Below are 14,740 nucleotides of genomic sequence, written 5' to 3'. Positions count from 1 at the left end.
AATGGAGCGCTTACATGGCAACAAAACGCGCCCTTGAGGGAGCGATTTCCGTCCACGTAAGCAAAGCGTGCCCTCAGGGATGCAATTTTCTGCCACGTCTCCTGACATGCGCTGACATGGACGCACTTTCAAGGAAAAGAGCCATTCCGGTAAATAATAAAATACCGGGCCCATTTCGATAAATTAAAAAAAATGACTTTTAATAGTGTTTTGCCCATTTTCTTGTATAAAATAAAACCCCAAAAACCATGCAGCATTATTTTTTTTTTGTATTATTATCTTTAAAAAAGATTAAGAACCAAAGCTCAGATTATAAATAGACAAAAATAAGTATACAAATCTAATCATTATAAAGGACAATAATTATATAGGGAAAGATGTTTTCTATAAGTCAAGCCATTGTACATAAATATACAATACTATACTGCAATTATATATAAAATTATAATTCATGTCGACCGTATATAGTTTAGAATTGATGGATAGTTGATTATATCATACGATAATTCAAAGAGATTTCCATATTGATTTTTAAATAGAAGTAAACACTCAAGTATCCATTAGTTTTTCTTTGCTATTCTTGCTCATAGGAACTAATCATTTTTTTTTAATCTTTGTTCCTCCAAAATTTTCTCCTTTCCAATTAGGTTTTGTTAGGAATGTTAAAATCTAGTGGTGGTGGAATATTTCGAGACTCTAATACTTTTTGCTATTGAAAGCATGGTAAAGATTGTTGGTGGTCTTTGGGAAGCATGTGCTCTGGTAGAAAAAGATACGGATGACATAGTAGCTTGCTAGCACTCCACCTTTTGTTTGGATCAATAGTAAAACATTACCTCAAGAAACGCTTTTCTAGCTTCGACATGTCTTTCGGGATGTTGGGTGATTCTCCCCTCAATAGCTTGTCTGTTAAATCATCTCGATCGTGAGTGTCCCATGGCAATATTTCTGTAATCATTTCAACCACGATGCAACCTAACGACCATTTATTCAATGCACCATTAACTTTCTCGACAATCGATTCAGGAGACATGTAATACCTTGTACATTGAAAACCAAACCTTGTATCTTTTACCCCTTACTGTTTAGCTAACCTGAATTTAGAGTAGGTAAACTGGCACAGTGTTAAGGAGGGAAATTTAGAATATTACCTGGTTGTAGATCAGAGTGAATAAATCCTTTCTCATCAACGCCTAAAAGCCCTTCCAACATCATTTGTGTATAACAGTTAACATAAATGTGATATTATTTGTTTAGTGTAGATAAATTTTTTTTTGTAATTTTCTTAAACTAAAATAATTGATAAATAAGGATTAGAGTTAGGGTGAGTTTGGACGGACAGTACATTTACCTGCGATTAGTGTAAAAATAGCGATGGCGATGAAATTAGATACTGCAACGTGAGACAAAAAATAAGCTAAATACACCGCACCGCACCGCACCCCATCACCCATCTAAACTCACCCTTAGTGTTAGAGTTTCTTACCATTTGGATTAGGAAACGGTTACTTTTAAGGCGATTTAAATTTTTTAATATATTATAATGTAATTAAATTTATGATAAAATTATTTATAGCTCCTCCTAATAAATTAATATTTTAAACCATAAAAATAAAAGGGAAATGGAGGTGGATTAACGTCCAAGTGATATTGGTATTCTCTGTTCCTCGTGCTCATGCTATCTCAACATCCATCCAATGCCATTACCGTCGAAGGAGAGATGTCTACAATGTAGTGTGTTTTGGGAGTTGATCTTGGTGAATTTCTTCTTAATCCTTTGTTGTTGTTTCTATTGAAAAAAAGGTGAATACATAAATATTGTTTGTTACTAATGGAAAAAGCCATTATTTCTCCACCATATCATCGGCCACGGCTGAAGCTTTGCAGATGGGACATGTAATCTTCATTGATAGCCATTTCTTGATACAGGGAAGCATGGCTATTGAGTCATAACCGCGGAATTTATGGGGTCACACTTATGGCATGGAATTCAAGTAAAAGAAAGGGTATTTACGTAATAATGCAAAAATTTTGAATAGCGGAAGTAAAGAATTTTCCCGCCCAACATAACCGCCATCTCGAATTTAATATCCAAACAGATCAGAATGAAATAGAAAACCCTATCACTTCCCAAATAAACTCAGAAATCTTCGCTTTCGAGCTTCCTATTTCTCTCAGGTCTCTCGTAACAACATTTTTTTTTCTTCTTTTGTAATTTAAATATTCCGATTTTTTTTTTAAATATTGAACATAGCTCTGATTAGCGTTTAGCAGATTCGTGATTTTACTAATTACAGGCCGTATTATTTTAGTACTGATTCAGAGTTATTTTTTACTGCTAAGGTGAACGAAGATGGCAGGAAAAGGCGGAAAGGGGCTTTTGGCGACGAAAACAACCGCAGCTAACAAGGACAAGGATAAGGACAAGAAGCGCCCGGTTTCTCGTTCATCTCGTGCCGGTATTCAGGTATTTCTTAAATCAATATTATTTTCTTGGTTTTCAAGAGGTGTTCGTCATTAATTTTATCAATCTTTTGTCGATTTGTTAGGCTCAAGTTTCTTCCATACATGAATATGATAGATCTTTGGAGAATTTTCTGATAATAATATAAAATTCTTTTTCCGTTCCCTTTGTTAGTAAAGTACATGCTAAAGAAATGATATTCAAAGTTTAAAGTGCTTTCGGTTGAGGATCGAGATGTTTAGGCTCAAGTTTTTCCATACATGAAAATGATAGATCTTTGGAAAATTTCCTGATAATAATATAATTAGTTTTTCTGTTCCCTTTGTTAGTAAGCATGTGCTAAAGAAATGATACTGAAAATTTTAAGTGCTTAAAGTTTATGATCGAGGTACTTGCAAATTGTTCGTCAATTTTTTTTCCACGTCGAAAGACTGTTTCTTTAGAACTATCGTTAAAAGATCGAAATATAGCAGTGAATCAGTTTTTAGAAAATGCTGGGATTTAATCTTTTTTTTTCTGTTAAATCTACAACATTATCCCTAGGCATTGTTGTTTCCCAGGTCTTGAGTTAGCTATGTATACTTACTGTCAAATTATGGTTTTAGGATCTCTATTATACTCAAATTTGGAATCTATCTTTGTCTTTAATTTAACTTAATTTGATCTAGTACTTTTATAATGTCATTAGTTAATTTGTTAATTATTTGGGTCTAATATAAAAGATCCATGTCAATATGATGAGTTAGAAGAGATATCTTAAGAAAAAAATGTATCAGTATGTTAACACAAATAGTTAATAGTACTAGTTGTTTACCAATTAATAGCATTCTAGGAAGTAGAAGCATTAAATCCTAAATTTGAGCATAGTAAGGATCTCTATTATACTCAAATTTGGAATCTATCTTTGTCTTTAATTTAACTTAATTTGATCTAGTACTTTTATAATGTCATTAGTTAATTTGTTAATTATTTGGGTCTAATATAAAAGATCCATGTCAATATGATGAGTTAGAAGAGATATCTTAAGAAAAAAAATGTATCAGTATGTTAACACAAATAGTTAATAGTACTAGTTGTTTACCAATTAATAGCATTCTAGGAAGTAGAAGCATTAAATCCTAAATTTGAGCATAGTAAGGACCAAAGTCATAATTTGATCATATATTTATCACTTTAAAAGACCCTTAAACTTCTTCTGTTTTTTTCTCCTTGATATATATATTATTAGTTCCCGGTGGGTCGTATCCACCGTCAGCTCAAGTCTAGGGCTTCAGCACATGGGAGAGTTGGGGCAACAGCTGCTGTTTACTTGGCCTCTATCCTCGAGTACTTGACTGCCGAGGTTCTTGAGTTGGCTGGAAATGCAAGCAAGGATCTGAAAGTGAAGAGGATCACTCCAAGGCACCTGCAATTGGCTATTAGAGGGGATGAAGAACTTGACACCCTTATCAAAGGTACCATTGCTGGTGGTGGTGTCATACCCCACATTCACAAGTCCCTAATCAACAAAACCACCAAGGATTGATTGCTTTTGTCTGATTCTTAACTATTTGAGGTATTTTTATCTGTTCCTTGTCTTTTATATCTATGTGGTGTTAGTCTGTAGGATTTTTGTTTTGGACTTTGGGATCTTTGTTTATTGTAGGAATGATGTTTGTTGGATAGATTTAACAGTTGTTTCTCTTAATGTTTTGTATGTACTTCTTTGGAATGTTTAACCATGCAAACATTTCTTAAGATTCATATGATCATATATGAATATAGTAACATGAATGTAGTTAGTTTAAGGTTTCCTAGGTGTAAGAAGCTTTCGAAAGAATTAGTTATTTCAAAAAGGTTTAGTATTTGATATATTGTCAGTTTAATTCCACAAGCAAAGTTTAAATATTATCATTTAAAAAAAATTACTGTACACTTTAAACTTTGCTTATGGAATTTAAATGTTTTACTGATAATGTATTAAATAATTTTCTGTATACTTACATTGAAAAGGAAATAGAGGGGGAAGAAAACACAATCATGTTGTTTAGAAGCTCGTATCTGCAGAACATGCATCAGATATTTAAGATAACAATGTATGTTATGTAACATTTCTTGGCATCTTATATATCATAAAGGCATGCATAGATAGACTAAAACATAAAGTATCACGATACTTCGCAACACCCCTTCAGCATCATTGTGAAATAATAGGGTTAAACAGTCCAGTGGCGGTTGACAAATTCCGAGTGGATTGAGACATTACTTCCCATTTTTGCAAGTGCATTCGCACAACGATTACCATCCCTAAACGTGTTTTGAATTCTGTGTTTCTCAAATTAGGAAATGAGGGTCTTGCATTCTAGAATTAACGTTTGCAGCAATGGATTAGTGATGACAGTATTCTTGATGAACAACAAAAGTAGCATCAAGTTCCATAAAGATTTTATCTATATTAAGCTCTCTAGCTAAAGGAAGGCCATCCTTGAGTGCCCATAGCAGTAGGGATGTGTCTATAAATTCCCGCAACCCATTCCCTTTATTATCCCTGAGTTGGACATATCTTGGCATTAAAAGGTAGAGAATCAGGCATAGGCAACCTGGTGAGTCGGGCGGCCTTTCGAACCATCTAATCCCATGATGTTTTTTATACGACTCATTTGTTCAATCAGAATCGATCCAACATTAGAGGTAAAAAAGCAACTTGTTTGAAACCAGAACATACGATACCGATAGAAGCAAGAGTTAAACTGATTATACCATCTATTTTTGGTTTGATTGATATATCTTGTTTAATTAAATAAATCATAAAAATTATAAAAATAAAAATATTTAACAAATAGAAGAAATTGATTCAATGTCAATTGATTTTACTTTTTTAATTGGATTGAAACTTGAATTAATTTTTTGTCTAATTAATTCGACTAACCATTTGATTTAATTTAAACAACTTTGGATAGAGAATATCGTAATTACAATGGATGTAGTGGATTAGGTCTAGTGTCCATGGTAAGCAGCAACCTGAGGGAAACAAAAATAAAGGCAGATACTAATCTCGATCAAACTAACAGATGAATGAGCTAATAACTTAGAACGAGAAAACCCCAGGTAACACGGCTTAGGGCCACCCGGCCCGACGGCCCGCCCGAAATATGGGAGGGTTCGGGTAAAAATATAGGCTCGAAATATGGGCTTGGGCAAAAAAATGAGGCCCGTTTAAAAAATGGGCCGGGCGCGGGCTCAACTTTTTTGGCCCAGGCCGGCTCGGCCCGAATATAATAAATATATATTTTTTATTTTTATTTTTAATTTTAAAATACTTTAAAAATATTTTTATTTTTTATTTTTAAAATATTTTTTTTTGTGTTTATTAAAAATCGGGCCGGGCCCGGGCCTAAGAGTCGGGCCGAAAATTTTTTCCGGGCCTGGCCCGAACCCGGCACAGCCCATGGACAGGTCTAACACGGTTATCTCGATACGTAATTTAACAGAAAGAGTTTTTTTTAAATTCCGTGTACTATTTAGTAAAAATAAGGCTAAAAGAGTTATTTTACTTAGTTTTATATCAACCAAATCAATCTCAACCAAATCAATCATCATAATGGCAAAATTAACGGGGAGATCATGATTTTTAAATAAAAAATAGTACAAGGTTTCAATGATTCAAACATAGGAAGTAAATTTTATATTTTAGAAGAGTATAACCTGACATTGATAACATTTTAATTTGCATGACTTTTTGTGTTTAATTCGGTTAATTTTTGAATTAATTCCCGCTGAATTAGTGTTTTTATGTTTTAATCTTGTCAAGGATGCAATTGGGATGCAATTGGGATGTTATGAGTCAAAAACAAGCAAAAAAAGGACCAAATTGAAACACAGTCAATAAAGTGAGGCAGAATAAAAAATGTGAAAAAAGCCAAGGACTCATCAGATTCTTTTGACTTTGTAAAAGCCAAAATTAGAAAATAAAATCTTTTTTTATTTTATTTTATTTTTATGTTTAAGTGGTTAAAGCCAAAATTAGAAAATACCATGTATATAAATAGGGCTTTAATGTACTTAGGAAAGACACTTTTAATTTTACATTTTGATTTTCATTTGGAATTAAAGAGGAATTATACTATTTCTTCCAATTTCGCCGTGAGCATTCTGTTACTTCCATTTCCATTTCTTTGTTCTTTCAAAATTCGTTTAATTGTCTTTCAAGTCCATTCCTTCCCCAATTTCCTCCATTATCATCAAATCACATTTCATAACCTACAAAGCATGATTAAATCCATGCTTCACTAAATTCCATCTTAGCTTTAGGCTGGTGTTCTTTTCGGTCGGGAATCGTGAGATACATATCCATAATAAAAATTCTCCCAATCGGTATTCATATTTTTCCTAAGTATCGGGGTTGACAACTCATCCCTTAAAGTTAACTCGATTTCAAGTCAAAAGTGCACGTTGGGTTGGAGTCGTGTTTGCTGACAGTTGGAGGAACGAGTCGGCCGTGTTGTATTCAGATCTCCGAGAACAAATTAAGGAAGAAGTGATCGAGTTTAAACAACCTACGTGGTTGAGGCCGTTAATTCGAGTTGGATTCTTCATAGCGCAAGGCTGCCAGAATCTTAAATTGGGAACACATGTATCTCGGTTAGATAATCGGTAAGGATTGGTTTGCAGGTCGTACTGGGACCAACTACGAGAGGAAGAATTGGCAGTTAGAACGTTCTTAACTGCTATAACCAGCTTATTGTTTGGAGGAGAAAATTAATTTTCAAGGATCGATTCAAAAATCTAAAATCCACCGAGCCTAGGGCTAAGGCTTATTATCTTTGATTACAAAATTCGAATTTAATTTCCAAATTAATTTCTAATTTATTTCATTAATTATTTATATTGTTTCAATTATTTAATTTCTAAACATTTTAAAACTCCCCTGATTTATTTATTTATTTTCTTTACAGGCCCGTTTGGAGTTGTGCACACGACTTTTGCCACAACAAAAATTTTGATCACAAGTTAAACGCGGAAGTTGATTATAACATCCAATCCCTATGGACTCGACCCTACTACCACTCTTTACTACTATTTATAGTTATTTTTGTAGGAATTATTTTTGGTGGTTTCGGCGCCCATCAAACTTTGGCGCCGTTACCAGGGATTGGAGATATTTTCCTAATTTTTGTTTGTTTACCTTATGACCAAATCAGAACCGAGAACTTTAGATTTTGAAACAGAAATTGAGAAATTGGCCCGACAACTACGAAAAAAAGCCATTCAACGGGTAAATGACCAAATTCTGAATTCGAAACCATATTTTACACCGAGGAAATTTTTTCGTTTGACAAACCAGATGAGATGGTCGAACAAACTATATGCCAACTTGCAGTGGCACCGGATGAACAATAACTCTTATGTATAGGCTATCCGACGGGAGGTACGCCGTTCAAGTTAAAGTCGGGTTTGATTCATTTACTACCCACCTTCCGTGGACTACAGAACGAAAATCTGCACACTCATCTCAAAGAATTCCATATGGTGTGCACAAGCATGAAGCTTGAGGGAGTAACCGAAGACCAAATCAAACTTCATGCTTTTCCTTTATCATTAGCTGACTCTATTAGAGAGTGGCTATTTTATTTACCTTTGGGATCTGTCAACACATGGTCTAACATGTCACATTTATTTCTTTACATATTCTTCCCTACAGCTCGAGCAGTCGAACTAAGGAGGGACATCATAGGAATCCGTAAGAAAGAGATTGAATCGCTCTACGATTACTGGGAGTGGTACAAAAAGTTGTGTGCAAGTTGCCCACAACATGGACTGATTGAATAGTCACTATTGCAATATTTCTATGAGAGGTTTCTCAGAGAGCACGAGAGTTGATATCAACAATGGCTGCTAACTCTCAGTAATTTCGATCGGTTACAAAACCCACAAGACGGGTTCATGGGTTAAGTTCTCTATCTCTAGAAGATAAAATTAATAAGCTAACTAACGTTGTTCAAACTTTGTTTACAGATAAAATGGGCCCAATACAGTTGTGCGAAATTTGCGCTAAGGCAGATTATCTGACTGACTCATGTTCAATTTTACACGAGGATTCGACAGAACAAGCAAATGTTGTCGGGAACTTTCCAGGACTGTCTCAAAGGCGATATGACTCCTACTCGAACTTGTATAATGTAGGGTGAAAAGATCATCCGAATCTAAGTTATGAGTCAAATACTCAGTTCAATCAACCTTACCAACAAAGGCCGCCTCTGAATCAATAGTTACCACCCCCAAAGTCATCTTTGGAAGCCATAGTGGAAAGGCTAGCCAATAGTACTAAGAAATTTCAACAAAAAACTAACATGCATTTGCAGGAGTTGGACAAGCAAGTGAGCAAGCTCGCACTCACGGTTAGCTGTTTGGAGTCCCAAGGTAAGTTGTCATCCCAAACTAAGCCAAACCTTAGACACAATGCAAGTGATATGACATTCAAGAGTGGAAAGGTTTTGGAGCCTGTACCTGGTACGAGTCGCGCCCACAACACTAGTCAAGATAAGGAGAAACTTGACACAAAGGCTTCACCAGAGTCAGCACCACAAAAATCATTTTCAGTTCCACTTCCATTTCCTCGAAGACTTGTCCAATGTAAAAAAGGAGCGAGAAAAGAAGGAGATCCTCGACACCTTTCGAAAGATAGAAATCAACATACCTTTTCTCGATGCGATTAAACATATTCCACGATATGTAAAATTCTTAAAAGAATTATGCATGAGTAAGAGGAAGCTCCTAGGCAATGAAAAGGTAAGTGTCAGAGAAAATGTTTCCGTGGTTCTGCAAAGGAAAATACCACCCAAATGTAAGGACCAAGGTATGTTTTTCATATCTTGTAAAATAGGTAGTGTCAGTATTAAAAAACAATGTGTAACTTAGGCACATCAATTAATATTATGCCTTGGTTAATTTATAAACTACTTAACGTGGGTCCTTTGAAGGAAACATGTGTAATTCAGCTTGCAGATAAATCTGTAGTGCATTCGGAGGAAGTGCTGGAGGATGTTCTTATTAAGGTAAACGAGCTAATATTTCCTGCAGAATTCTACATTATCGACATGGAGGATGACAATTTGGCTAATTCGTCTGACATACTCCTTGGGAGGCCATTCTTGGGTACTACACAAATAAATATTGACGTATGAAGTGGGATACTCAATATGGAGTTCGATGGGAAAGTGGTGAAATTCAATGTCTATGAGGCCATGAACCACTCTAGCATGATTTCTAATGTTTCTAATATTGATATAATAGATCCTTTAACTGAATTACATTTAGTATATCATAATGTGGATAAATTATGACTTGTTCTTTGTAGAAGTCTAGACTTTGATGCCATGGAGGAACTAGAGGAGTGGATAACCTTTGAAGAGTTTGATCGCGAAACAGTGGCTAATATGGAGGCACCGTAATTACGAAAAAATTTAGGTAAATTTTTTAATTATTTCCTTCACAAACTAAGCTTTTACCATTTATTTTGTAGGCTCCAGAGTTGGAACTCAAACCACTGTTGGACTATTTGAAGTATGCCTTTTTTGACAAAAGAAATACCTTACCGGTAATAATCTTGAGTAAACTCTCGAAGGTAGAAGAGGAAAACTTGGTACGAGTTTTTAGAGATTATAAAGAGGTAATTGGATGGACGATAGCCGACAATAAGGGTTTGGGTCAATCTAGTCCATGTAGTAATTGGGTCAATCTAGTTACTTGATAGAAGTGGTAAGAAAAGAAGTTCAAAAGTTACTTGATGCTGGGATGATCTATCCTATTTCTAAAAGTAATTGGGTCAATCTAGTCCATGTAGTACCCAAAAAATTGACATGACCGTAATTGAGAATTCGACAGGTGAGATGGTTCCCACTCGGGTCCAAAACGGGTGGAAAGTCTGCATCAATTACAGGAAGTTGAACTTCTTGACTCAGAAAGATCATTTTCCACTTCCTTTTATTGACAAGATGTTAAAACGTTTAGCTGAGAAATCTCATTATTGTTGTCTTGAAGGTTACTCAGGGTTTTTCCAGATTCTAGTGGCACTAGAAGATCAAAAGAAAATAACGTTGACGTGTCCATTTGGCACGTTCTCTTATAAACGGATGCCGTTCGGACTTTGCAACGCACCAGCAACGTTTCAAAGGTATATGGTAAGTATATTTTTCGACTATGTCGAGAAAATAATTGAGGTGTTCATGGACGACTTTACTGTGTATGATGAGTCTTTTGAGGTGTGTTTGCTAAATCTTACAAAAATTTTGGAACTATTTTTAGAATTTAATCATGTCCTAAATTATAAGAAATGTCATTTTATGGTGGACAAAGGATTAGTTCTAGGTCATATCATTTCTGCTGAGGGAATTTCTGTCGATAAAGAAAAAATTGACATCATTAACTCACTACCATACCCCACAACTGTGAGGGAGATTTGTTCTTCCTTGGTCATGCAAGTTTCTACAAGCGGTTCATTAAAGACTTTTCAAAAATTGCGCCACCGCTTTGTAATCCCTTACAGAAGGACAAGGAGTTCGATTTTGACCAATCATGCAGGGATGTGTTCGACACGCTTAAACATAAGCTCATTTCGGTACCCATCGTTCAACCACCAAATTAGAATTATCCTTTCGAAATAATGTGTGATACAAGTGACCATAGCGTAGGAGCAGTCCTTGTGCAAAGAATCGAGAAAGAACCACACGTTATCTCCTATGCGTCTAAGGCTTTGGATGCTGCCCAAAGCAATTACTCGACTACTAAAAAAGAGTTTCTAGCTATAGTCTTTGCTGTGGAAAAAATTCATTCATATTTATTAAGGACTACGATTGTTGTTTTTTCTGATCATGCAACTCTTAAATATTTGATCGAGAAAAAGGAAGCAAAACCGAGGCTTATTTGGTGGATATTACTTTTGCAAGAGTTTGATCTCGAAATAAAGGATAAGGAAGGACGTGAAAATTTGGTAGTTGACCATCTGAGCCGAATACATCCATCGAAGGATGTCACACCACTTAAAGATGATTTTCCGGATGAAAGTCTGCTTGCTACTCAGATAGTTTTCCTTTGGTACACAGACATGGTGAATTACATTGCTATAGGTATAGTCTCTTCTAACTTATTGCGATCTGAAAAAGATAATATCAAACGTGAATCGCGATATTATGTTTGGGACGATCCCTACCTTTGGAAATATTGTTCCGATAAGGTAATTCGACAATGCGTTGTAGAAACTAAGTTAAAATTGATTCTATCTTTTTGTCATTCTTACGCATGTGGTGTAGGGGTGAGCATTCCAACGAATCAAATTAAAAATTTTCGAGTTAATCGAGTTTTCGAATCTCATTTTATCATCCTAACTTTATTTGAAGTTTTCTCGAATCGAGTCGAGTGAGATGGAATTCGAATCGAATCGAATCGAATATATTTGTTCGAGTTAAATTTTAAAAAATAATTTTGGGTCCTTGTAACCACTGTCACCCATCGTAATAAAATTTGTCCACCTTAATCAACTTTTTTTATTAACTTTCATCACCTCATAATTTATTTATTAATTTTTTATATACTGGTTAGCTTCTTTGCTTGCTTAGTTGTTTCAATTATCTTTAGATTCTTGTCACTATTTATTTTGGAATTAAAAAATATATTAAATGTAAAAATATGATTTTTTAATAAAAGTTATTTTAAAAATAAAATGTGAAATTGATACCAATATAAAATTTTAACACGAATATTTTATGGCATAATTAATAATTCAATTTTAATATAAATATTCAATATGACTAAAAAATTCAATAATATAAATAATATAAAATGTGAAATTTAATTTAATAATATAAATAGTATATATAAATAAAATTATTACTATTTATGTTTAGTGATTTTTTTGGATAATTTTGATTTTTTATTTGAGAGTAAAGGGTGAGAAGTAAAAGTTTAGGGGGTAAATAAAAAGTTTTGGGGAATAAAAGTTTGAGAGAAAGTAAATAGGGTGAGTAAAATTTTGGAGGGAAAATATTAAAAAAAATTGGAAGGGGGAGGGTTTGGGGTAGATGAGAGATGAGATGGGAAGAGAATAAAAGTTTTAGGGAAAAAGTGGGAGGGAGTAAAAATTTTGGGGGAAAATGAAAGGTTTTGAGGGTTTTTGGGAGTAAAATTTTGAGAAAAAGTAAATGGGAGAGTAAAATTTTGGTGGGAAATGAATTTTGGGTAGATTGGGGGGTTGGGAGGGGAGATGAGTAAAAGTTTTTGGGGGAAAGTGGGAATGAGTAAAAGTTTTGAGGGAAAAGTAAAAAGGTTTAGGAGTTTGGGGTAAAAATGTAAAATATTATAGTTTGATATTCGAATTATTCGAATTATTCAAATTCGAAAACTCAACTCGATTCGAACTCGAAATTTGAAAAAAAAATTCGAGTTGATTCGAATAACTCGATTCGTTTAACTCGAAATTCAAATTTTTTTTCGATTTTTTCGAGTCGAATCGAATTTTGCTCACCCCTAATGTGGTGGACATTTTGGCCCTAAACGAATTACGCATAAAGTACTTGAATGTGGACTATATTGGCCACATATTTTTAGAGATGCATATTTGTTCTGTAAAACATGCGAAAAGTGTCAAAGGGTAGGAAACTTAAGCAAAAAAATGAAATGCCTCTAACCCCTGTACATGTCTGTAAAATATTTGATATATGGGGCATTGATTTTATGGGACATTTTGTCTCATCATACAGTAACGTCTATATTTTACTTGTTGACTATGTGTCAAAGTGGGTGGAAGCATAAGCCACTTGTCATGTTGACGCCAAAACGGTAATCGATTTTCTAAAGAGTTATATCTTTTTCAGATTTGGCGCACCGTGAGCATTGATAAGCAATCGGGTAATGCATTTTTGTAATAAGGTAATTGACACACTTTTGAAAAAATACGGGGTAGTGCAACGAGTCGCTACGGCTTATCACCCTCAATCAAATGGTTAAGCGGAAGTGTCGAATTGAGAAATCAAGTTGATTTTGGAGAAGACCGTTAAGCCAGATAGGAAAGATTAGAGTTTGTGACTAAATGATGCACTGTGGGCGTACCGTACAGCTTATAAAGGACCCATAGGTATGTCTCCTTATCGACTAATTTTTGGTAAACCGTGTCATCTTCCTGTTGAACTAGAACATAAAGCGTTTCGGGAGGTCAAGCAATGCAACATGGAGTTGGAAGTTGCAGGTAAGTATCGTCAGTTATATATTCAGGAACTTGAAGAAATTCAACGAGAAGCGTATGAAAGTGCCCAAATTTATAAGGATAAGATCAAGGCATACCATGATCAGAAGATATCCTGTAAATAATTTTCGGTACGACATAAAGTATTATTCTATGACCCTACATTAAGAATTTTTGCAGGTAAGCTTCAAACTAAGTGGTTAAGGCATTTTGTTATTACTCACGTATTTCCACATGGTACAGTCGAGGTTAAAAGTGAAAAATCTGCAAAAAATTTCAAGGTCAATGGACAGCGATTAAAGTCTTTCTACGAAAATTTTCAAGTCCACATGGTCGAGGAATTAGTCCTCGAAGAGCCGGTTAAATAAATTTCCAGGTCGTCGAGCTAATGACGTTAAACAAAAGCGCTATTTGGGAGACAACCCAAATTTATTTTCATTTATTTAATTTTGAGTTTAAATAAGATTTAGGTTGTAAATAAATAAATAAATAAATAAATTTTTATTTAATCCAGTTAATTTGATGTTTTTAGGAATGTAATGGAGGTAGTGATTTTTCCAAAAGTCAGATAATGATGGTGGCATAGGTACGACATGCTAAATGGTGACAATTATTTACCTACAAATAAAAAAACCAACATCCCTAACCTTAAAACCCCAAAACCCAAATCCAATACCCACCCACCAACCTAATACCTACCCCAAATCCATTTGTCCAAACATCAAATGACCTATACAAAAAAAACCCCAATACCCAAAACACCAACTAGCCCAATATGGCCCCAAAAAATGAAAAGGAAGGAAATTGGGCCGAACGACCTAGCTGGCCCAAAGAAAAAAAAAGAACAAGAAATGGACAAGAGGCCCAAACTGACCACAAGGAAAAAAAAAGAGAAAAGAGAAAAAAAGAAAACGAAAAAATAAAACACCCAAAATCTTTAAAACCCTAAACCCCTTTTTTCTTCTCCATCTTTTTCAAAACAAAACCCTAACCCCACACTACACCGCTGCCACCTCAACCATCGTTAGAGTCGTCGTCGAGTGTTGTCACCACCATCATCG

The 14,740-nt window shown here is 34.7% G+C and overlaps 1 protein-coding gene across 2 annotated transcripts; it reads left to right on the top strand.

Annotated features, from left to right (window-relative positions):
- The first annotated feature begins 1,959 nt into the window (after positions 1-1,959).
- On the top strand, positions 1,960-4,201 carry LOC107940216 (histone H2A variant 1). 2 transcript variants are annotated; one of them, XM_016873655.2, is made up of 3 exons: positions 1,960-2,178; positions 2,354-2,467; positions 3,693-4,201. In XM_016873655.2, exons 2-3 carry the CDS (start codon positions 2,354-2,356, stop codon positions 3,987-3,989), a joined length of 411 nt encoding a protein of 136 aa, XP_016729144.1. In that variant the 5' UTR covers positions 1,960-2,178; the 3' UTR covers positions 3,990-4,201. The 2 variants fall into 2 exon arrangements, with proteins under 2 accessions (XP_016729144.1, XP_016729143.1); XM_016873654.2 differs by having other exon boundaries at positions 2,039-2,178; positions 2,344-2,467.
- The last annotated feature ends 10,539 nt before the right edge of the window (positions 4,202-14,740 follow it).

This window comes from Gossypium hirsutum, chromosome D08 (assembly GCF_007990345.1).
Source record: "Gossypium hirsutum isolate 1008001.06 chromosome D08, Gossypium_hirsutum_v2.1, whole genome shotgun sequence".
Lineage (NCBI taxonomy): Eukaryota > Viridiplantae > Streptophyta > Magnoliopsida > Malvales > Malvaceae > Gossypium > Gossypium hirsutum.
The sequence above is the reverse complement of the archived record's forward strand: the minus strand, read 5'-3'. Positions and strand labels throughout refer to the sequence as shown.